This window comes from Panthera leo, chromosome B1 (genome assembly GCF_018350215.1).
Source record: "Panthera leo isolate Ple1 chromosome B1, P.leo_Ple1_pat1.1, whole genome shotgun sequence".
NCBI lineage: Eukaryota > Metazoa > Chordata > Mammalia > Carnivora > Felidae > Panthera > Panthera leo.
Window position 1 is genome coordinate 141,687,284 of NC_056682.1, and position 24,961 is coordinate 141,712,244.

Genomic DNA, 24,961 nt, shown 5'->3' on the forward strand with positions numbered 1-24,961 from the left:
CTCCGCACTGAGAGCGCTACACGAGGCTCAATCCTACAACCGTGAGATCAGGACCTGAACAGAAATCAAAGAGTTGGATGCTTAACTTACTAAACCACCCAGGTACCCTTTTTTACTGATTTTTAAAACTGGATTGTTTTATTATTGAGCTTTGAGAACTCTTTATAAATTGTGGATTTATCAGTTACATGATTTGTAAATATTTTATCCTGGTCTGTGATTTATCTTTGAATTCTCTTAACAGTGTCTTTTCAAGAGCAAACACTTAATTTTTATACAGTGCAATTTATCAATTTCTTTTATGGATCACGCTTTTCATGTCACATCTAAAAAAAAAAAAAAAAAATTCCCTAACTCAACTTTTTCTTCCAGAAATTTTATGGTTTTAGGCTTTACATTTAAGTCTTTGATACATTCTGAGTTAATTATATATGGAACAAAGTTATGGGTCAAAATTCATTTTACTGTATACAGATACACAATTGTTCTGGTACCATTTCTTGAAAAGACTAATGTTTCTCCGTTAAAAATGGCTTTGCAACTTGTTTTAAATCAGGTGTCCATATGTATGTTGTTTTGGGTTTCTTGGCACTCTGGTCTATCCCATTATCATTTTGTGTTTTTTGACATCAATATCACACTATCTTAAATACTATAGCTTTATAAATCTTGAAATCAGGTAGAACGCTTTGTTCTTTGTCAAAGTTGTTTTGGCTTTTCTAGACCCTTTGTATTTCCATATGCATTTAAATCAACTTGCCAGTTTCTACAAAAATAAAAAAAAAAGGCTAAATAGAATTTTAATGGAGAATGTGCTGAATCCATACATTACTTTGGGGACCTGATATCTTAACAATATTGGATTTACTGATCCATAAACATGGTATACCTCATCTCCTTTAATTTCCTTCAACTGTTTTGAAACTTGCAGTATATGGATCTTTCACATCTTTTGTCAGATTTATCCCTAAGTATTTCCTAGTTTTTGGTATTAGTATAAACTGTATTATTTTGAATTTTAATTAAAAAAAATTTTTTTTAATGTTTATTTATTTTTGAGAAAGAGAGAGAGAGAGAGCACAAGTCAGGGAAGGGCAGAGAGAGAGGGAGACACAGAATCCGAAGCAGGCTCCAGGTTCCAAGCTGTCAGCACACAGCCTGACACGGGGCTCGAACCCACAAACTCTGAGATCATGTCCTGAGCCGAAGCCAGTCGCTTAACCGACTGAGCTACCCAGGTAGCCTGAATTTTAATTTCTAATTGTTACTGTTATGTAGAAGCAAAATTGATTTTTGTGTATTTGTATTCTATAACCTTTCCTAACCTACTTATTTGTTTTAGTAGCTAGATCATATCATCTGCAAATAATAACTAATTTACTTTTTCCTTTCTAATGAGGATGCCTCTTTTTTTGCCTGATTGCACTGCCTAGAATCCTTAGGTCAATGCTGAACTGAAGCAGTGACAGTGGATATCCTTGTCTTGTTCCTGATCTTAGGAGGAGAGTATTCAGTTTTTCACCACTAAGTATAAAGTCAGCTGTTGTATTTTCATTGATGCCCTTTATCAGGTTGAGGACATTAACTTCTCTTCCTAGTTTGCTGAGACTTTTTAATCAGGAATGAATGTTGGATTCTGTCAAATGCTTTCTCTGTATCTACTGAGATGATCAGATGACTTTTGATTTACAGTTTGTTAATACAGTGAATTTTAATGACTGATCATCGAATGTTAAACATTGAATGTTATCATTCTTAGGGTAAACCCTACATGGTGATGACATGATATCCATTCTATATATTGCTAGGCCCTACTGGCTAAAATTTAGTTTATAATTTTGATATCTATGTTTATGAATGATATTAGACTGTTATTTTCTTTGCCTGGTTTTGGTATTAAGGTAATGGTGATTGTCTTAGGTGAAAGAGTAAATCAGGTCCCTGTTACTCTTTGTTGGCCAAAAGCAGAAGTTTGCTTTATACTTATTATGTCATTATTTCATCTATCCCTTCCTATTTTAGAAAGTATGTGTTATTATTAACTTCTTTTTGCATTTAGGAGAAATGAAGAATGGGGGAAAACTGAGGCTCAGAGAGCAAGGTAACATGATTCTAATCTGGAATTAGGATTCTGATTCCAGACAGTATGAATTTAAAACCCACTCTCTTAATCACCTACTATAACATTCATGTAGTATCCAAAAAAATTCTTTTTAAACACAGAAATTAATTTCTTTTTCATTAAGAAAAAGCATTCTATCTCTAAATGATACAAGTAGTCTGACCTGGAGCTCATGTAATCAATCACTTAATCACTATGGTATTTGTTGAGAAGAATGAATGCCAAGGTTTCTTATACACTGAGTCAGGATCCATATAAAGTATTAACTACTGAATATATTGAAAACCTTACTTAAGAAAAAGAACAGATCCAGATGGAAAGAAATAATCTTATAGATGTCCTATAGTCTCCAAAAGTCCAACCAATACAGGAAAAATAATTACTGCTACCATTTCAAGTTTTTATTTAATTTTCAAAACCACATTGTAAAATAAACATTGCTACACAAATTCTATAGGTCAGGAAATCTAGACACAACAACATTAAGAAACTTGTTTAAAGTCTGCTATCCTGTAAGTAGTAAGACAGGTATTCAAACCTAAGTCTCTACAGCTCCAGAAAATCCTCGTAAAATTGGCATTTTTTGTTTTTTACATTACGATGTTGTCATCCCAAACAAATAAGAAGCATTGACAAGGGCTTTATGGAAATATGGAAAGTGCAACATCAGATTCTAGCAGACCACAATGCCATACAAACTGGTACTAGGCTTTGATGGTAATAATGGCAATGAGGGGTTTCCCAATCCCTGATGAGATTAAACCTGTTTTGTCCTCTTTCTAAAGCAAGTTCTCCTTCCATAAAACAAGTTGAGTGCCTTTTCTCTACTTCTGATGATCTATAGTGGGAATAGCTCAATTAGCTTAGACTACTAGCTTAGATTACTAGCTATAATGCAGAATTCCTCTTTTTTTTTTTTAAGTTTATTTATTTTTAGAGAGAGAATGAGAGAGCAAGCAAGCAGGGGAGGGGAAGAGAGAGAGAAAGAGAAAGGGGGAGAGAGAGAATCCCAAGCAGGCTCCACACTGCCAGTGCTGAGCCCAGTGTGGGGCTCAATCTCATGAACACTAAGATCATCACCTAAGCCAAAATCAAGAGTCCAACATTTAACCATCTGAGCCACCCAGGCACCCCCTAACACAGAATTCCTCTTAAGAGCAGGATGAGTAGAGGAATAACAGCTATTCAAATAATTCCAGGCATGAGGCAAGATGATTCTGGATAAAAAGCCTGGACTGAAAAGACTGCCAGGGTTCAAATACCTATTCTGCCTCATACTAGATCTTGGAAAAATTACTTGACTTCTTGGGGCTTCCATGCCTTCATCTATAAAATGGGGATGATAATTTTCCTCTCATAGTATAGAAGATTAAAAGAAAGAATATATGAAGAGTGTTTAGAATAGTGCCTGGCACTTGCTAGGCACTTTTAAATTTTTACTATCAATATCACCATTATTCCTATGGTTACTGAACAGGAAAAAAAATATTTTGAGATTCTTTAGCATAAAATAAGATATTAGCAGGGCACCTGGGTGGCTCAGTCAGTTGAGAGTCCAACTCTTGGTTTTGGCTCAGGTCACAATCTCATGGTTTGTTAGTTCATGGAACACCGGGCTCCATGCTATCACCTGCTTGGGATTCTCTCTCTCTCCCTCTCTCTCTCTCTCTGCCCCTGCCACCTCCCACCTCAGCCCACACACACATTCTCTCTCTCTCAAAATAAATAAACTTAAAAATAAAGAAGATTTGAACAAATAACTACATATCTAAAAACATAGTCCTATAAACTGGATATTATCTATAACAATGTTCTCGGGGCACCTGGGTGGCTCAGTCAGTTAAGTGTCCAACTTCGGCTCAGGTCATAATCTCACAGTCGTGAGCTCGAGCCCCATGTCAGGCTCTGTGCTGATAGCTAGGAGCCTGGAGCCTGCTTCAGATTCTGTGTCCCCACTTTCTCTCTGCCCCTCCCCCACTCATGCTCTGTCTCACCCTCTCTCAAAAATAAATAAATGCTAAAATTTTTTTAAATAAACTTCACATGAATCCTTAATTATTTCAAAATAAAAGAAATCTTGCAGAATGTTCCCTTCAAAAAAATAGCGTCCTAAAAACAGCTTTGGAAATTGAGTTCCAGGATCTTCTATAAGTAGGCAAACAGTTTTTAAAACACAAGCAGGGATAATGAAAACAATTCATAAAAATAAAACAAATTACTCAATTCCATTAAAGTAGTATTAAATACCTACAATGGGCTCAGCATTATGCAATGCCCCACAAGGGATATATAAGATCTAACTATACTCTCAATAAGCTTAGAATGTTAGAGAGCAAAAAATACATATATAGAATAATCAAATAAGATAAAGTACAAGTAATTACCATTGAAGGGCACATGAAAGAATTCTCAAGTACTATTCAAATTTATAAGTTCAACCTATAGAATAAAAAATTATCCATCTGTATATTTAATGCTATTCCTGATACTAGTGCTAAGAACAAGTTTGAAGGACTTGTCACTTAACAGTCACGTTTCAAACAATTAAAAAAAATGGTTATTTAGTAATTTCCATTGTAACTTACTGTTGCTATTTTGGTCTTGAGAAAGTTCTCCCTTTCTTCATCTACCTTAATTTCATGTCCAGTTTTAAATAATTCAAGCATTTTGGGGATGTCACGGCCAATGGACTCTGGTTAGAAAAATTAAAAATCCAAAGTTATCACTACATATAAACAAGTAACAAAAACTACTCAATAAGAGAAACATTCATCGGGTATTAAGATATAGCAAACAAGTTGTGGCAGACAGACTTCAGAGTGGCCCCAAGATGCCCATTTCCTGGTGTTTATGCCCTTTCATGATCTCCACCCCCTGAGTGTAGATGGGTGCTGCAGCTTGCTTCTAAACCAAGAGACAGAATGCTTATATGTACTTGATTACATTACATAAAACTGTAACACCCATCTTGGAGGAGACTCTCTTCTTTACTAGCTTTGAAGAAACAAGCTGCAATGTTGTAAGTAGACATATGAAAAGGGCCACAAGACAAGAAAAGGAAGCCCTCAATCTAGCAACCTGCAAGGAACTGAATCCTGCCAACAATCCACATGAGTCCAAAAGCAGATCCTTCCACAGTCAAGTCTCAGATGAAACCACAGCCCTGATACTTTGAAGCTTTACTAGACACAGAAGCAGAGGACCCAGCTTAGCTGTACACACATTCCTAACAGACAGAAACCACGAGATAGAAAATGTGTGCTATTTTAAGCCATTAAATTTGTTATAATATTGTTGCACAGTAATAACCAACAGATAAGTATATGCAAGGATGATACTTATCATACTTTAAAAACATTACGGACAGGGGCACATGGGTGGCTCAGTCAGTTGAGCATCCAACTTTGGCTCAGTTCATGATCTCTTTGTGAATTTGAGCCCCGCATCGGGCTCTGTGCTGACAACTCAGAGCCTGGAGCCTGCTTCAGATCCTGTGTCTCCCTCTCTCTCTGCCCCTCCCCCACTTATGCTTTGTCTCTCTCTCTCTCTCAAAAATAAAAAAAAATTTTAAAGTTAAAAAAAATTATAAAAAAAATTAAGGACAAATTAAAATCTGTAAGATTTTTTATGATAAAAAACAGCAAAGTCTTGAAATCTTCTAAGAACTTTTTACTTACTGGTGCACCTAAGTGGCTCCTCTCTCCTTTCTCTCTCTCCTCTCTCTCTGCCTCTCCCCAACTTGGGTTTTCTCTCTCTCTCAAAATAAATAAACTTAAAAAAAAAAAAGATGGGAGATTTTATACCAAGTTTGTAAGCTGACAACAATGATTTAGGAAAGTGTCTAAGAAAACTGACAATGTAGCAGAGAGAAAGGAGAGGGGAATCCAGTGCACAAATGAAGAGGGTTGGCCTCTGGTATGAAGATAGACTCTTCATTTATAGTGACAGGAAGGAAGGTGTTGTGGTCATAGATTCAGGTTAGTCAAAATAACTCTTGAGCTCTCACTATGTGTAAGGCACTACTCTTAAGAAAGAAATGTAAGTAGAGATACAGATGATTTAACCAGGTACCTGTTTTTTTGTACACCACTATTTGCATCTTGCTGTTTATATTACACTAGTGGTCATATGGTTTAGTACTAGCTACATCAGAATGTTATACTAAAAAAGTAGCATTTTATACTAGTTTTTCCATCTGCCCGTCCCTTTTCTCCCTATCAATTACAATTAGATTGTAAGTTCCTTGTGGATAACTGCTTTCATTCACAGTGAAGTGTTCCTGAACAACTCCCCAGATGATCCTTGGAAGTTATATATGCTGAAGATACACTGTGCTCTCTATAGAATGAGATCTTCATGTTGACTTATCATGGGGAGAATTTTTGGAGACATATATGATTGGTGTGTTTTTTGGTAGTCACACATTTCTCATAATATTTATTGTTCTTAAAATAATTCACATTTTCTATGTAGAAAATTGAAAAATTTTCAAGTTATCGTGTCATGAAACATAAAAAACATGTATTTTTATATATTAAATTTGAGTTAAATGTTAATGACTAAACAGTAGGAAGGTGGAGTTTATTTTTGAAGTCTTCAGTGTGACCCTTTGAATATTCTTAATTTTTAACTTGATTTCATTTTTCTCCTTTCTACATCCAGTTCTTTGTCTTTTTACCATAATGGAGGAAAAAGTGACATTAGAATCCAATAAATTTAGTTTCAATTCTTAGCTCTTTTTTCATGTCAGCTTCTGTAGCCATATGAGTAATAATGAGCTGCCTCTAGACTGTGATTATTATTTCTACTGATAAATCTTGAGATTTTCCTAGTTCCTTTTCCTTTTTTATGGTAAAGCAGGTTAAGTGAATTTCACATGAAAGTAGGTAAAAAGTGTGGGGTCCTGGGTAAGAGTCTACCTTCGTTTTCTGGGGCTAGAGTAAAACCTTATTTAGGAGGCGATCCAACATGGGGGAAAAGTAGGGGGACCCAAAGTTCCCTCGTCCCTCAAACACAGCAGTATTGAGGCCAAAGGACTTTGAATTCCAAAAGTCCAAGCTGCAGAGTGACAGAGACGTTTCCAGGGTCCCATGGGGAGAACCTGGCAGGCCATAGGTGCAAGATTGCAAACTGGGAGAGATAAAAAGGGCAACTTAGGCACAGATGGGAGGGATCCCCTTCTGTGGAGACACAAAGGGATAAAAGAGGATGAGGAAGCATAGGACTGTATCTGGACAAGAGAAAAACAACAGACCAGGACACACAAGGATCCAGTCTCTAATTGCAGGGCTTTCTCCGCACCAGGACCGGCTGCCATGTTCAGGCACCTGAGGAGGAGGTGAGTCAGCTCTGGGCTCAGTAACTAGTTCAGAGGCACAGTCCACAGTGGGAGAAAGCAATCTACTCCCTGGAGTGCTGTGGGAAGAAGGTATATGACCTTTGAAAGGACAATGACTGCCTGTGCCCGCCAGCCAGAGGCCATATATCGGGGCACAGAGCAGCACTTCCCTGGAACTGGGGTGCATGGAGCGGGGCCCTTTAAGACAGCGGGGCTTAAATCCCAGCCAAGCGCCAGGGAGGCAAGAGAGTCAGTGGAGCAGGACAAACCGTGTGCCCAGCACTGTGAGGCAGCATAGAAGCAACTCTTTCCCAGGACTGGGGCTCACAGGGCAGGATCCTTTAAGACATCAAGGTTTAAATTCCAGCCAAGTGCCAGGGAGGTGCGGCATTAGAGGAATGGGACAAACTGCCTCATTCACACCAGTGGCACTGTGAGGATGGCCTGTACAGAGTGATTTGGGACACCAGGTCTGTGGCGGTGAGACTGGGGTATCGTCATTTCTCACCCCATCACCAACAAGGTGGAGCTTCAGGGAACAGACAGCGGGCCCACAGGACCGGCCTACACCAAACCACACCCCTCTGTGCCTGATAACTGCATATGTAGTGGAGCGGGACTGACGCTGACAAACCAGACATCCCCTTCTCCAGACCTACAAGGGTAGACACGTGAGGGTAGTAGCAGACCTATCTAATGAAACTTGGCAGGCCAGAAAGGAATGGCAGGAAATTATCAATGTGCTGAATAGTAAAAATGTACTGAATCGTTTATCCAGCAAACCTGTCATCCAGATAGAGGAGAGATAAAGGTTTTCCCAGACAAACAAAAACTGAAGGAGTTCATCACCACTAAACCAGCCCTACAACAGATCCTAAAGGGGAATCTGTGAATGGAATGTTGCAAAGATCACAAAGGACCAGAGACATCACTACAAGCATGAAACCTACAGATCACACAGTGACTCTAAATTCATACCTTTCAATAATAACACTGAATTTAAATGGACTAAATGCTCCAATCAAAAGACATAGGGTGTCAGAATGGATAAAAAAAAAAAAAACAAGACCCATCTATTTGCTGTCTACAAGAGACCCATTTTAGACGTGAGGACACCTTCAGATTGAAAGTGAGGGGATGGAGAACTATCTATCATGCTACTGGAAGTCAAAGAAAGCTGGAGTAGCCATACTTACATCAGACACACTAGATTTTACACTGAAGGTTGTAAGAAGAGACAAAGAAGGACCTTATATCATAATTACAGGGTCTATTCACCAAGAAGAGCTAACAATTATAAATGTTTATGCACCGAATTCAGGGATACCCAAATACATAAAACAATTAATCACAACCATGAGCAATCTTATTGGTAAGAATGTGGTAACTGCAGGGGACTTTAATATTCCACTTACAACAATGGACAGATCATCTAGACAGAAAATCAATAAAGAAACAACAGCTCTGAATGATACACCGAACCAGATGGACTTGACAAATATATTTAGAACTTTTCATCCTAAAGCAGCAGAATACACATTCTTCTTGAGCTCACATGGAGCATTCTCCAAGACAGATCACATACTGGGTCACAAAACAGCCCTCAATAAATATAAAAGAACTGAGATCATACCATGCACACTTTCAGATCAAAATGCTATAAAACTTGAAATCAACCACAGGAAAAAGTTTGGAAAACCTCCAAATGAATGGAGGTTAAAGAACATCCTACTAAAGAATAAATGGGTCAACCAGGCAATTAAAGAAGAAATTTAAAAATATACGGAAACAAATGAAAATGAAAACACAACAATCCAAAACCTTTGGGATGCAGCAAAGACAGTCCTAAGAAGAAAATACACTGCAATCCAAGCCTATCTCAAGAAACAAGAAAAATCCTAAATATAAAGTGTAACAGCACACCTAAAGGAACTAGAAGCAGAACAGCAAAGAAACCCCAAGGCCAGCAGAGGAAGAAAAATAATAAAGATCACAGCACAAATAAACAATATAGAATGCAAAAACACAGTAGAACAGATCAATGGAAACTAAGAGCTGTTTTTTAAAAAAAAATAAACAAAATTGATAAACCCCTAGCCAGACTTCTCAAAAAGAAAAGAGAGAAGACCCAAACAGATAAAATCATGAATGAAAATGGAATTATTACAACCAATCCCTCAGAAATACAAGCAATTAGCAGTGAATACTATGAAAAATTATATGCCAACAAAATGGACAACCTGGAAGAAATGGACAAATCCCTAAATTCCCACACACTTCCAAAACTCAAACGGGAAGAAATAGAAAATTTGAATAGACCCATAACTAGTGAAGAAATTGAATCAGTTATCAAAAATCACCCAACGAATAAGAATCCTTGGCCAGATGGCTTCCCAAGGGAATTCTACCAGACATTTAAAGCAGAGTTAATACCTATTACTCTCAAGCTGTTCCAAAAAATAGAAATGGAAGGAAAACATCTGGACTCATTCTATGAAGCCAGCACTACCTTGATTCCCAAACCAGACAGAGACCCCTCAAAAAAGGAGACTTAAAGGCCAATATCCCTAGTGAACATGGATGTAAAAATTCTCAACAAGATACTAGCAAATCGAAATCAACAGCATATAAAAAGAATTATTCACCATGATCAAGTGGGATTCATTCCTAGGCTACAGGGCTGGTTCAATATTTACAAATCAATGTGATATATCACATTAATAAAAGAAAGGATAAGAACAATATGATCCTCTCAATGGATGCAGAAAAAGCATTTGACAAAATATAGCATCCTTTCTTAATAAAAACCCTCAAGAAAGCTGGGATAGAAGGAACATAACTAAACATCATAAAAGCCATATATGAAAAGCCCACAGCTAATATCATCCTCAATGGGGAAAGACTGAGAGCTTTCCCCCTGAGATCAGGAATACGACAGGGATGTCCACTCACACTACTGTTGTTTAACATAGCGTTGGAAGTCCTAGCATCAGACAACAAAATGAAATTAAAAGTATCAAAATGGGCAAAGAAGTCAAACTTTCAGTTTTCACGAACGACATGATACTCTACATATAAAACCTGAAAGACTCCACCAAAAGGCTGCTAGAACTGATACATGAATTCAGCAATGTCACAGGGTAAAAAATCAATGTACAGAAATGGGTTGCATTTCTATACACCAATAAGAAGGAACAGAAAGAGAAATCAAGAAACTGATCCCATTTACAATTGCACCAAGAACCATAAAATACCTAGGAATAAACCTAACCAAAGATGTAAAAGTTCTATATGCTGAAAACTATAGAAAACTTATGAAGGAAATTGAAGAAGACACAAAGAAATGGAAAAACATTCCATGCTCATGGACTGGAAGAAGAAATATTGTTAAAATGTCAATACTACCCAAAGCTATCTACACATTCAATGCAATACCAATCAAAATTGCACCAGCATTCTTCCTGAAGGTAGAACAAACAATCCTAAAATTTGTACGGAACCACAAAAGACCCCGAATAGCCAAAGTAATACTGAAGAAGAAAACCAATGCAGGAGGCATCACAATCCCAGACTTTAGCCTCTACTACAAAGCTGTAATCATCAAGACAGTGTGGTATTGGCACAAAAACAGACACATAGACCAATGGAATAGAATAGAGAATCCAGAATTGGACCCACAAATGTATGGCCAACTAATCTTTGACAAAGCAGGAAAGAGTATCCAATGGAAAAAAGACAGTCTCTTAAGCAAATGGTGCTGGGAGAAATGAAGAGCAACATGCAGAAGAATGAAACTAGACTGCTTTCTTACACCGTACTCAAAATGGATGAAAAACCTGAATGTGAGACAGGAAACCATCAAAACCCTAGAGGAGAAAGCAGGCAACAACCTCTTTGACCTCAGCCACAGCAATTTCTTACTTGACACATCTCCAAAGGCAAGAGAATTAAAAGCAAAAATGAACTACTGGGACCTCATCAAGATAAAAAGCTTCTGCACAGCAAAGGAAAGCATCAACAAAACTAAAAGGCAACCGACAGATTGGGAAAAGATATTTCCAAATGATGTATCGGATAAAGGGTTGGTATCCAAAATCTATAAAGAACTTACCAAACTCAACACCTGAAAAACAAATGATCCAGTGAAGAAATGGGCAGAAGACATGAATACACACTTTTCCAAAGAAGACATCCAGATGGCCAACAGACACATGAAAAGATGCTCAATGTCATTCATCATCAGGGAAATACAAATCCAAGTCACACTAAGATACCACCTCACACCAGTCACAGTGGCTAACATCAATAACTCATGAAACAACTGATGCTGGCCAGGATGTAGAGAAACGGGAACCACTTGCACTGTTGGTGGGAATGCAAACTGGTACAGCCGCTCTGGAAAACAGTGTGGAGGTTCCTCAAAAAATTAAAAACAGAACTACCCTATGAGCCAGCAATAGCACTACTAGGAATTTATCCAAGGGATTCATAGGGTCACGTTTACCCCAATGTTTACAGCAGCACTTTCAACAACAGTCAAATTATGGAAAGAGCTTAAATGTCCATCAACTGATGAATGGATAAAGAAGATGTGGTTTATATATACAATGGAATACTACTTAGCAATGAGAAAGAATGAAATCATGCCATTTGTAGCAACATGGATGGAACTGGAAGGCATTACGCTGAGTGAAATCAGTCAGTCAGAGAAGGACAGATATCATGTTTTCACTCATATGTGGGTCTTGAGAAACTTAACAAAGACCATGAGGGAAGGGAAGGGGAAAAAAAAAATTAGTTACAAAAAGAGAGGTAGGGAGGCAAACCAAAAGAGACTCTTAAATACAGAAGACAATTTGAGGATTGTTGGGGGTGGGGGGGAGGGGATGAGGAGAGTTGATGGGCATTGAGAAGGGCACTTGTTGGGATGAGCACTGGGTGTTATAGGTAAGCAATGAACCATGGGAATCTACCCCAAAAACCAAGAGCCCACTTTACACACTGTATATTAGCCAATTTGACAATCAATTATATTTAAAAAACAAAAACAGAAAGAAAATAGATAAAAAGTTTTTATTTTAATTTTTTTTAACATGTATTTATCTTTGAGAGACAGAGAGATAGAGCATGAGCAGGGGAGGGGCAGAGAGCGAGAGGGAGACAAAGAATGTGAAGCAAGCTCCAGGCTCTTAGCTGTCAGCACAGACACGGGGCTTGAACCCACGGACCACGAGATCATGACCTGAGCCAAAGTCACACACTTAACCGACTGAGCCACCCAGGCGCCCCTGTTCTTTTTGTTTTGTTTTGTTTTTAAGTTTATTTATTTCTGAGAGAAAGAGAACAAGCATCAGTGGGGGAGAGGGGGAGAGAGACAGAGGGAAACACACAATCTGAAGCATGCTCCAGGCTCCACACACTGTCAGCACAGAGCCCAATGCAGGGCTAGAATTCATGAACTGTGAGATCATTACCTGAGTCAAAGTCAGATGTTCAACTGACTGAGCCACCAAGGCACCCCTAAGATGTCCCATCTTAAAATAAAACAAGTCTCCAACTTCATAGTACCTTCCAGCAACCATTCAATGCTTCGCTTAAGATTATAAGTTTTCCTAATAATCCAGTGAAGAAATGAGCAAAAGACATGAATAGACACTTTTCCAAAAAGATATCTACACGGCTAACAGAAACATGAAGAAATGCTCAACATCACTCATCATCAGGGAAATACAAATCAAAACCACAATGAGATACCACCTCACACTGGTCAGACTGGCTAAAATTAACAACTCAGGCAACCACAGATGTTGGCAAGAATGAGGACAAAGAGGAACCCTTTTGCACTGCTGGTGGGAATATAAACTGGTACAGCCACTCTGGGGAACAGTATGGAGGTTCCTCAAAAAATTAAAAATAGAACTACCATATGACCCAGCAATTGCACTACTAGGTATTTATCCAAAGGATGCAGGTGTGCTGTTTCGAAGGGACACATGCACCCCAATCATTATAGCAGCACTATCAACAATAGCCAAAGTATGGAAAGAGCCCAAATGTCCATCGACAAACAAATGGATAAAGATGTGGCATATACATATATACAATGGAGTATTATTTGGCAATCAGAAAGAATGAAAACTTGCCATTTGCAACAACGTGGATATAACTATAGTGTGTTATGCTAAGTGAAATTAGTCAGAGAAAGACGAATACCATATGACTTCACTCATGTGGAATTTAAGATACAAAACAGACTAACATAAGGGATGGGAAGCAAAAATAATATAAAAACAAGGAGGAAGACAAAACATAAGAGATTTTTCAATATAGGGAACAAACTAAGCACTGGAAGGGTTGTGAGAGGTGGGATGGGCTAAATGGGCAAGGGGCATTAAGGAGGACACTTGTTAGGATGAGCACTGGGTGTTATATGTAGGGGATGAATCACCAGATTCTAGTCTTTAAATCATTATTGCACTATATGTTAACTAACTTGGATATAAATTAAAAAAAAAAAAGTATAACTTTTCGAAACAGCTGTCTCTCCTTTCTCTATTTCCTCTCCTTCTATTTTCTTTTAAACCTACTTCAATCAAGTTATCATCCACTGAAAATAGTACCGTCAAGGTCTCCAATAATCTTCACAATGAAAAATCCAATTATCATTTCTCAGTGCTCCTCTCACTTGACCTGTCAAGAGCATTTCACAGTATATCTCTACTTTTCCTAAAATACTCTGACTTGTTGTCTGAAACATACTCTCACTGGCTATTCCACTCAATATTGTTGGCCGAGCCACCACCCTCACCTAGGTGATATACAAAGATTAAATTACCTCAGGGCTCAGTCATTTGACTTCTCTTTCTATTCAATCACATATGGCTTTAAAGACCATTTATCCTCTGATAACTGCCAAACTTATATATCCAGACACAACTTTTCTCATGATCTCCAATCACCTACTCGATATCTCTATCTAAATGTAGGTAGGTAATTCGTAAGGAGTACAAAAGGACAAATGTTTGCTCAAGGAATGAACAAAGGGGCTCCTGGGTGGCTCAGTCGGTTAAGCGTATGACTTTGGCTCAGTCATGATCTCACGGCTCGTGGATTCAAGCCCCGTGTCAGGCTCTGTGCTGACAGTTCAGAGCCTAGAGCCTGCTTTGGATTCTGTGTCTCCCTCTCTCTCTGCCCCTCCCCCATTCATGCTCTGTCTCTCTCAAAAATGAATAATTTTTTTTAAAAGTTAAAAAAAAATGAACAAATTAATGACTTCATAATTTTGAGTCTGACATCATAGTGATGTTTAATGATGAATATGAAAGAATACAGCTTGAGAAGAAAACAGAAATAGTTCTGCGTTAAAACATACTGAAGTGAAGGTTCTGACAGAATATTGAAAACATACAGTGTACAGTTAGAATCAGAAACCAGAACAGAGTGATAGATTGAGGGTAATGATGCAGATTTTAGCTTTTAGGCCAATTCCATCCCAAAACAAATAAAATCTTCTTCCTTTGACCCTACATATTCCTTTTTCTATATCTTTATCTTCTACCAAAGCTTGTTAATGTTAATTTGCATTTACGCAATGACCAAGATGTTGAGCATCATCTCAAATGAATGACCATTCGAAGATCTTATTTTATAAGCTGCCTGTTTAGTTCTTTTGTCCCTTTTTGAAAAGGTGGGTTGATAGTCTTCTTACTGAGTTATAAGAATTCTCTGTATTCTGGATATAAATCTTTTGTCTGATATATGCATGGCAAATATTTTACCCTCATCTGTGGCTTTTTGTTTTCTTAGTGGTGTCTTTTCATGAGCAAAGTTTTTAATTTTTATAGTCCAATTTAGCAATTTCTTCTTCTGTGGCTTATGCTTTTTGTGTCCTAAGAAATCTTTGCCTAATCCAAGACCATAAAAATTTTCTTCTAGAAATTTTTCTTCTAGAATTTCATGGCTTTAGCCCTTACAATTAGATCTGTGTCCATTTTTAATTAATTTTTGTGTTTGATGTGAGGAAAAGGATATCTAGTATTTCAGAAACATTCATTGAAAACTATTCTTTCCCCATATAACCTTGGTACCTTTACCAAAAATCAGTTCTCCCTTAGGCTTGGGTCTATTTTTTTTTAACTTTCAATATTTGATCTATCCTTATGCCATATCACACTTTCCGGATTACAGCAGCACTAAAAGGCAGTGCAAGTAATGCAAGTCCTCCAATTCTGTTCTTCCTTTTTAAAATCATTTTTTATTCCAAGTCCTTTGTATTTCCACTTACATATTAGAAAAAGTTTGTCAATTTCCAAAAAAAAGAAATAAAAAAGTTTTTTAAGCTTTCTGGGAGCTTGATTAGGACTGCACTAAATCTATAGAAAATCTAGGGAAAATTCCCTCTTAACAGTATCATCCTTCAAATCCATGGCAATGCCATGTCCCTTTCCTGATACTTTCAGCAACATTTAGCAGTTTTCTGTGAGAAGGGCTTGTACATCTTTTGCTAAATTTATTCCTAAGTATTTTATTTGACTTTTTTATGCTCTTATGAAAGGAACTCTTTTATAAATTTCACTTTGACTAGCTATTGCTAATATAGAAATACAGTTGACTTTGTGTATTTATCTTATATATTGTAACCTCAACTAAATTCATTTAGTATTCACTCACTTAAGATCATAACTTCTGGGTATAAAGACAGTTTTATTTCCTCCTTTCCCATATGTAGGCCCTTTATTTCACTGACCTTCAATACAATGTTGAACATAAGTGATGAGAGTAGAAATCTTTACCATTCCTGATTTTAGGTAGAAAGCATTCAGTCTTAAAATGATTGCATCACTAAGAATGATATGAGCTGTTCATTTTTCATAGATGTGCTTTTTCAAGTTGAAGTTCACATCTATTCCTAATATTCTGAGTTCTTAGCATGAATGGCTGTTAGATTTTGTTAAATGTTTTCCTTGCATCTACTGAGATGATCTTAAGGTCTATGTCCTTTATTAGCATGATATATATTGATGTTCAGGTGCTAAACCAACTTTGTAATCCTAGAATAAACCTTATTAGTTAATATTCACTAACCTTTATAGACATTCATACATATATACATAATACTGGACTCAATTTGCTAATATTTTGTTAAGAATTTGTGCTTCTGGGGCACCTGGATGGCTCAGTTGGTTAAGCATCCAACTCTTGATTTCAGCTCAGGTCAGATCTCACAGTCGGGGATCAAACCCTGCATCAGGTTCCATGTTGAGTGTGGAGCCTGCTTGGTCTCTCTCCCTCCCTCCCCCTCTTTCTCTCTAAAAAAATAAATAAATAAATACGTTTAAAAAAAAAAAAAGAATTTGTGCTTCTATGCTTATGAGAGATACTGGTGTGTAGTTTTCTTGTGATGTCCTTGTCTACTTTTGATACCAGGGTAATGCTGAGCTCATTAGAGTTGGTTAAGTGTTCCTTCCCCACTATTTTCTTTAAAAGGTTGTGAAGGATTGGTGTTATTTTTGCATTAAATGTTGGATAGAATTCACTGGTAAGAAGTCATGTGACCCTGAACTTTTCACAGTGGGAAGCTGTAAATTACTACATGAATTTTTTTAGTTGATATAGATCTATGTAGCTTTTCTATTATCTTTTTAACACTTCGGTGATTTGGGTCTTACAAAGAATTTGCCCATTTCATTGGCATAAGGTTGTTCCTAACAGTCCTTGTCTTAAAAGTCTATTTTGCCTGGTATTAATATAGTCAATCAAAATCACTAACGCTTAACTGTTTTCACGGTATATTTTTACCTGTCATTTTACTTTCAGTCTATGTGTATGTTTGAATATAGTGTGTCTCCTGTACACACCATATAACTGAATTGTTTCTTCTTTGTTTTATAATCTCTGCCTTTTGGTTGGAGTGTTCATTCACCCTGTTTCCAATTAACAAAACTATAGATATGGCTGGATTTGGGTCTTTATTTTGATGTGTTTTCTATTTCTCTTATCTCATATGTTCCTCTATTCTTCCTGTACTGCCTTTCCTTCTTTAAGCAAAAATATTTTAGTGTAAGTTTTTAATTTTTTATTCCTCTACTTAGGTTTAATCTTCTCTCTTTGTGTATGTTTTTTACTTGCTTCAGATATTACAATGTGCACATTTATCTACCACAACCTACTTCATCTTAATAGTGACTTCCAGGAAAACAGAATAAATTTGTGCCAACCTATCTTCATCTTCCCTCTGTGACCTGATATTATGATCATGCTCAAACCTGTTTCACCTCCTGTATATTTCATAATATACACTGAGCTAGTCAAGACAGAAATTAGGGAATCATTATAGATCCTCTCTCTCCTTTACCCCCTGCATCTAATCAGTAGTTCCTATTGACTCTACCTCCTCAATATCTCACAACAGCCTTCCTCTTCTCCGTCTTCATTGCCACTGCTCAGATTCTGTCCTTACTCATCTTGTACTTAGCCTACTGCATTAGCCTCCTACTGGTCTCTGTTCTTTGAGTTTCATCATTTTCCCATTCCCACCTTATCACTTACACAGCTTCTACATATAGTCATTCTTATATGCAAATCTTAGACTATTCTTCTGAACAATATTTTTCAATGGCTCCCAACTGCAAAAACGATAAAATCTAATCTCCACAGTACGTCACACAAAGCCTTCCAAGATCTGGCCTACTGCCTATCACTGTCTAACCCCACTGACCACCGCTATCTGATAAAACATTATGTACCAAATGACAGAAAGGTATTTATAATTTCCTGAACACAACTGAATTTCTCATTCTTCTGTGCATTAGTACAAGCCATTTTCTCTACCTGGAATGTCCTCCAGGTAGAAAATACCTATTCATGCTTAACCTCTCAATTTAACTGCTATCTTCCTTATATAATTTGATTCTACAAAGTATTCCCTCACTTCTCTCAGCACTTTGGAGACTGTGCTCTAGTACACTTTCTGCATTTTAGTGCAGCAGTTTGTTCTCGTCTCTCTCACCTCTCAATTTTTAACTCCTTCAAAATGGGAACTATCTTTTTGCTTTCAACCCTCAGTACTAAGTGCACTGCATGGCATATAGTAGGTACTCAATTATTATGTGCTTATTCAATAAATGAGCTATGAAGGTAGAAATGATTTATGAAGGCATGAAAAATAATGAATACCCCCTAAAGTAATTACAAGAAAAAACAGCTACCTTAGGAACTGTAGGGAGCCAATTATTGAGGTTCATTTATATTATGTACTTCTCACCGGGCCTGTGCTAAACTTGCATACATTATAACAAAAACACTACAGAAAGATGTTATCATGAAACCCATTATGCAGATGAACAGAGGCACAATAATGTTAGGTAAACTGGTTCAAGGTCACAGCAAGTGATAAATCCAAGACTGAGAGAAGTTTATGTTAACCACTATCCTAATGTTTTTCAGTATAGCCCAATGTTAAATCTTCACTGCTGTTTCCAGGGCTCTGCTATCCCTTATTGCTATGTAATTGCTCTCCTCTTTTTTCATTTTCTCTTTTCTTTGTACTTTTATGTTCTTTACTTCTCTCTTTTTTCTTTCTTCTTTTCCCTTTCTCTTCCTCTAATTCTATCAATTTCCATAATGACATAATCAGAACTAAACTATATGATCAGATATTTTACCCTAATATTCTCTTTTCTTCCTTAAGAACATTATGGGGAAAAAGCAAGTAGAATAAAAGAAGATAGGGAGGACAAAGAAGGAATAGCTAGTGAGAAAGGAGGCAAGTTAAGATTGTACAGTATAAAAGAAAGTTTCAAGAAGCAAAAAAATAAAAACAGATCTGTGAATGTGGCAAAAGAAAGAATGATGATTATTATTGGCAGCAACATTTTAGCTGAATCACTGAAATCAATATTACACTGTATGTTAACTAAAATTTATATAATAAAAAATAAATAAATATGAGACCTAAAACCATTAAACTCCCAGAAGAAAACATAGGCAGTAATCTCTTTGACACCAATCTTCGCAACATTTTTCTAGATATTTCTCCTCAGGCAAGGGAAACAAAGAAAAATAATCTAAGGGAACCACCCCCAAAAATAATAACCTTTTGCACAGTGAAGAAAATCATCAACAAAACAAAAAGGCAACCTATTGAATAGGAGAAGATATTTGCAAATGATGTAACTGCTGGTGGGTTAACATACAAAATCTATAAAGACCTTATACAACTGAACACCAGAAAAACAACCCAATTAAAAAATGGGCAGAGGGGGTGTCTGGGTAGCTCAGTCAATTGAGCGCCAGACTCTTGATTTCGGCTCAGATCATGATCTCACAATTCGTGGGTTCGAGTCCCGCATCGGGTTCTGCACTGACAATGCAGAGCCTGCCTGGGATTCTCTCTCTTCCTCCCTCCCTCTGCCCTTCCCCCTCTTGTTCTCTCTGTCACTCTCTCAAAATAAATAAACTTTAAAAAAGTAAATAAGAATAAAACTAATTTTTTAAAAAATGGGCAGAGGACTTGAGTAGACATTTTAGGACTTGAGTAGACATTTTTCCAAAGAAGACATGCAGAAGGCCAAAAGATACATGAAAAGATGCTCAACATCACTAATTATAGGGAAATGCAAATCAATACCACAATGAGATATCACCTTAAACCATAAGAATGGCTAGAATCAAAAACACAGGAAATAACAAGTGCTGGGGAGGATGTGGTGAAAAAAGAACCTTTGTGCCCCGTTCGTAGGAATGTGAATTGGTGCAGCCCCTGTGGAAAACAGTATGGGGGTTCCTCAAAAAAACTAAAGATACAAATACCACACAATTCAGTAATTCCACTGCTGGGTATTTACCCAAAGAAAATGAAAATGCTAATTTAAAGAAATATATATGGACCTCTATGTTTATTGCCGTGTTATTTACAATAGCCAAGATGTAGAAGCAACCCAAGTGTCCACCAATAGATGAATGGATAAAGAAGGTGTGGTATATAGATACAATGGAATGTTACTCAGCCATAAAAAATTATGAGATCTTGCCATTTGTGACAACATGGATGGACTAAGGGGGTATTATGCTAAGTGAAATAAGTCAAATAAAGAAAGGCAAATACCATATGATTTCATTTGTATGTGTAATCTAAAAAAACAAAACAAACAAAAAAGCAGAAACAACCCATAAATACAGAGAACAATATGGTGGTTGCCAGAGGGGAGGAGGGAGATGGGTAAAGGGGGGAGTGGGAGGTACAGGCTTCCAGGTGTGGAATGAGTAAGTCATAAGGATGAAAGGCACGGCATAGAGAATACAGTCAATGATACTGTAACAGAAAAAAAAAAAAAAAAAACTAAAAATGCTACTAACAGTGATGTTCTAAAAAATATAAAAACCTGTAATAATTAAAAATACAGTGATAATGGGAAGTGAGAGGTAATAGTTTCTATAGGATAGTCATGGAAGGCCTCTCTATTTAGGTGATATTTGAATGAGAAAGTGAGCCAGGCAAATAAGCAAAGAGCATTATAGACAGATGGGCCAGTAAGTAGTCCAAAGACCAGAGAAGAGAGAACATTCAGTGTGTGTGAGGAAGGGCAAGGAGGCTACAGTAAAGTAAATGAAAGAAAGAGTAATAGAATCAGCTGTAATATATCCAGAATTCATCTATAATTATAATTATTCCTAATCATCACTGGAGTCTTTCATACATAAATAGTCTTTAAAGTAATACATGAGGGGGGAAATTCTGAAAAATTTCAAATTCACTACTGTGCAAAAATTTGCTATGTCTTAGCATTTTTTAAAATATAACCAAAGAGTTCTAAGTGTTTTGACAATGCAAGCAATATTCTTAAGTACAGCATGTCACTCAATAAGTTAAAAATACTGCACATTAGGTTTCAATACATTTACATCCACTATTCTCAAATATGATGCAACACCAACTTCCATACAGAAAGCAGTGTCCTACTCAGTAATATGTGAATACTCTTTGGACAAGTCTGCTGCAACATTCTTTTGTCAAGACTCCAACTGGAGCACTGATGTTCAATTCTAAGAGCAATGTGTTAAAAGGAACACACATTAGTGAGTCCAATTTCCTAATCATGTCCTTTTTCTATCTACCTGCCAATAACTTAGCATGGTTTAAAAGAACTCAACTATTTCCAATCCTCTCTCCCCCTCTCTCTGCCCCTCCCTCCTCCAGTCATGTGAGCTCAGTCTCTCAAAAATTTTTTAAAAATTAAAAAAAAAACTCAACTATTTCCATATATGCCATAATACCCCCAATGCATTAATATGTGTAATAAAAAACTAATTCCATTAAGTCAAGATATTTTTCATACTCATATTTTTTTGTTTAGTAAGTGCTAAAAAATTGGTTAGCAATAAAAAATTTATAATATCAACAAAACAGATCTTTATTAGAGATGAAAGAATTTCAGAGGACACTTACATTGGCAGGGGGGAAGCTAGTGGACAAGCAAACTGAAGCCCAATTTCTTCAAGAAATTTAAAAAGCGAGTTTTAGGGGCGCCTGGGTGGCGCAGTCGGTTAAGCGTCCGACTTCAGCCAGGTCACGATCTCGCGGTCTGTGAGTTCGAGCCCCGCGTCAGGCTCTGAGCTGATGGCTCGGAGCCTGGAGCCTGTTTCCAATTCTGTGTCTCCATCTCTCTCTGCCCCTCCCCCGTTCATGCTCTGTCTCTCTCTGTCCCAAAAAAAATAAAAATAAAAAATGTTGAAAAAAAAAAATTTAAAAAAATAAAAAAATAAAAAAAAAAAAAATAAAAAGCGAGTTTTAGATGTCTTTTTTTTTTTAAATAAAAAAGAAATAATACTAGGAATAAAAGCCAAATATGCATTTGAAAAACAGAGAACTTGCCTACAGTTACGTAAGCAATTAAAATAAAATGAATAAAAATGCAGCATTAAACATGCTGCAAAATGTGCACACTCAATCCAGCCAAGACAGTTACACCCACTCCCATTAGTAAAACAAAATGTAAGACAAAATGGGAAACTAATGAGCTCAGCTGCAGGGGCTTGTTTGTTTGTTTTTTAATTTCATCCATTTGCTCAAAACATAGTTTCTATTTTACCCTAAAGTCTTTTGTTGGATATAAGGGGAATCAAATGTTCCTAAACAAAAATAGGAATAAGCTCTGAAAATGCATAATACAAGCCTCATTTGTTCTAATGCACATCTGGTGTATTCTGTCTTAACATCTTTGACAGGTTAATCATTTGTCTTCATGTTTAAAGAACACAAGTGTTTTGCCAGTGCTGTTAAACAGATCCTGAGGGGGGCAGGGGTGAAAAGAAAATGTTAGAGAAAGGTCTATTTTTTCAAGATGCTTTAAGTAAGTGGCAGTGGGGCTACATATCTAGAAAACTTGAGCGTGGTATACAGAAGCTATAACTCATTATGAAAGTAGGAAATAAAGTCAATTAATAAAAATAAACATTTTATAATGTTTTTATTTATTTTTGAGAGAGAGAGAGAGAGAGAGAGACAGAGCGTAAATGGGGGAGGGGCAGAGAAAGAGGGAGACACAGAATCTGAAGCAGGCTCTAGGCTCTGAGCTATCAGTACAGAGCCCAACACAAGGCTAGGACCCACAAACCACAAGATCATGACCTGAGCCAAAGTGGGGTGCTTTAACCGACTGAGCCCACTCAGGCAGCCAAAAATAAACATTAGGGACACTTTTCTTATTTGAAATAAATAAGGTATTTGAAAACCTTCCAGGCTACAAAACAATAGTCTCAAGCTTTATGATGCAAATGGTAATATAAAAACTCAAGGCTAAAGAATAAAGAAAATAGGGGCCAAAAGGATTATTCAGAAAATGGATAAAGTAGCAAAGGTGACAAAATTAATTTCTGTGAAAAATCAGTTCACTGCCCAAAGCAAGGAGATGGCTGGATACTGATATATTTGGTATCCAGTTTCAGTTTGAATTGACTATATTTAGTATGTTTGGTTTTAGTGAGCTTGAATTTAATTAGAAACTACAAAAAATATGAGAAATATTTTCATCCAATTCAACTATGATTCTGGATTAAATTTTAAAATAACATTCAGTTTCAAGTCTTACTTAGGAAAGAACAGAAGTCTGATTCCATGACAACAAACACTACTGTAATGGATATCCCTAATAAAAACAACCAAATTCAGTCCGATATCTAACAACGATGTGTTATTCAATGCAAGTTAACAAACATAAACAAACAAAACTCTAGGACAAGAAAATAATTGGACAGCCACTTGAATTTGCTTAAAGTACTGAACATGATCTATAATTCAGGTGTTAGTGGTTCATGTATGATGACTTTTAGAATTTTTTTTTTAGCTCAACTTGAGTTGAAATTTGAATACAGTCTACTAAAACAATTTTAAAATATTTGTTCTGTTTACACTATAAAATTTTATCCAAACTTCAGCACACCGAAAACGAACCATGTCAGAAAATGAACTCAATTTTCTTCCCAAAACTATTGTTTCCATTAATATCAACTTAGAAGATCTCAAGGCTTCAACATTTCACCATTTGACTCCTCCTTTTCTCCCCCTCAAACTGCTCATTCCTAACTATTAGCACAAAGACCTAGTGTCTTTGACATTTGTCTCCTTACTCCAGTCTCATTATGAAGACTTTAAATATTACCTTTATTAGTCTCTGGCAATTGTGCCTAAACTTGTCTCCCAACTTCTAGTTTTGATTCATGCCAATACATCTTACAAACTCTTGTTAGATTATTAAAGCTCTAAGGAACTCCCCATGTTAAAAACTTCTAAGGGATTCTTGCTAAATACAGAATAAAAGTCCAAGCTTATTAGGATCTTATTCAAGATCCTTCTCAGGGCTCCTGGCTGGCTCAGTCAAAACAGCGTGCGACTACTCTTGACCTTAGGGTCGTGAGTTTGAGCCTCATGTTTGGTGTAGGGATTACTGAAAACTCTAAAATAAAAAAAGATCCTTCTCAATATGGTATCAGTCTTCCTTTCCAATATAATTTCCCATTATTCTCTTTCATTTCAATGTATGGGTACTATTCACTATAAGCCAAAGAGAATTAACTGGCTTTTCATGTACATGGCCTATATAATATCTGACTTACTTCAATGTATATGACTAATAGATTCTTTTTATTTAAAATAATATTCCCCTCGGGGTGCCTGCGTGGCTCAGTCGGTTAAGTGTCCGACTTTGGCTCAGGTCATGATCTTGCTATTTGTGAGTTCGAGCCCCGCATGGGTTTCTGTGCTGACAGCACAGAGCCTGGAGCCTGCTTTGGATTCTGCGTTTCCCTCTCTCTCTACCCCTCCCCGCTCACGGTCTCTCTCTCTCTCTCTCAAAAATAAATAAACAATTGGGAATGCAAGCTGGTGCAGCCACTCTGGAAAACAGTATGGAGGTTCCTCAAAAAACTAAAAATACAACTACCCTATGACCCAGCAATTGCACTAATAGGCATTTATCCATGGGATACTGCTGTTTCGAAGGGAC

General features: G+C 36.9%; 1 protein-coding gene across 1 annotated transcript in view; it reads right to left on the reverse strand.

Moving 5' to 3' along the window:
• The window catches only part of MRPL1 (mitochondrial ribosomal protein L1), a 98,377-nt gene that overhangs the window by 38,323 nt on the left and 35,093 nt on the right, over positions 1-24,961 (reverse strand). Inside the window, exon 7 of the mRNA XM_042936118.1 lies at positions 4,708-4,814. Within this exon, the coding sequence (XP_042792052.1) occupies positions 4,708-4,814 (107 nt within the window). The remainder of the gene's footprint in view (positions 1-4,707; positions 4,815-24,961) is intronic.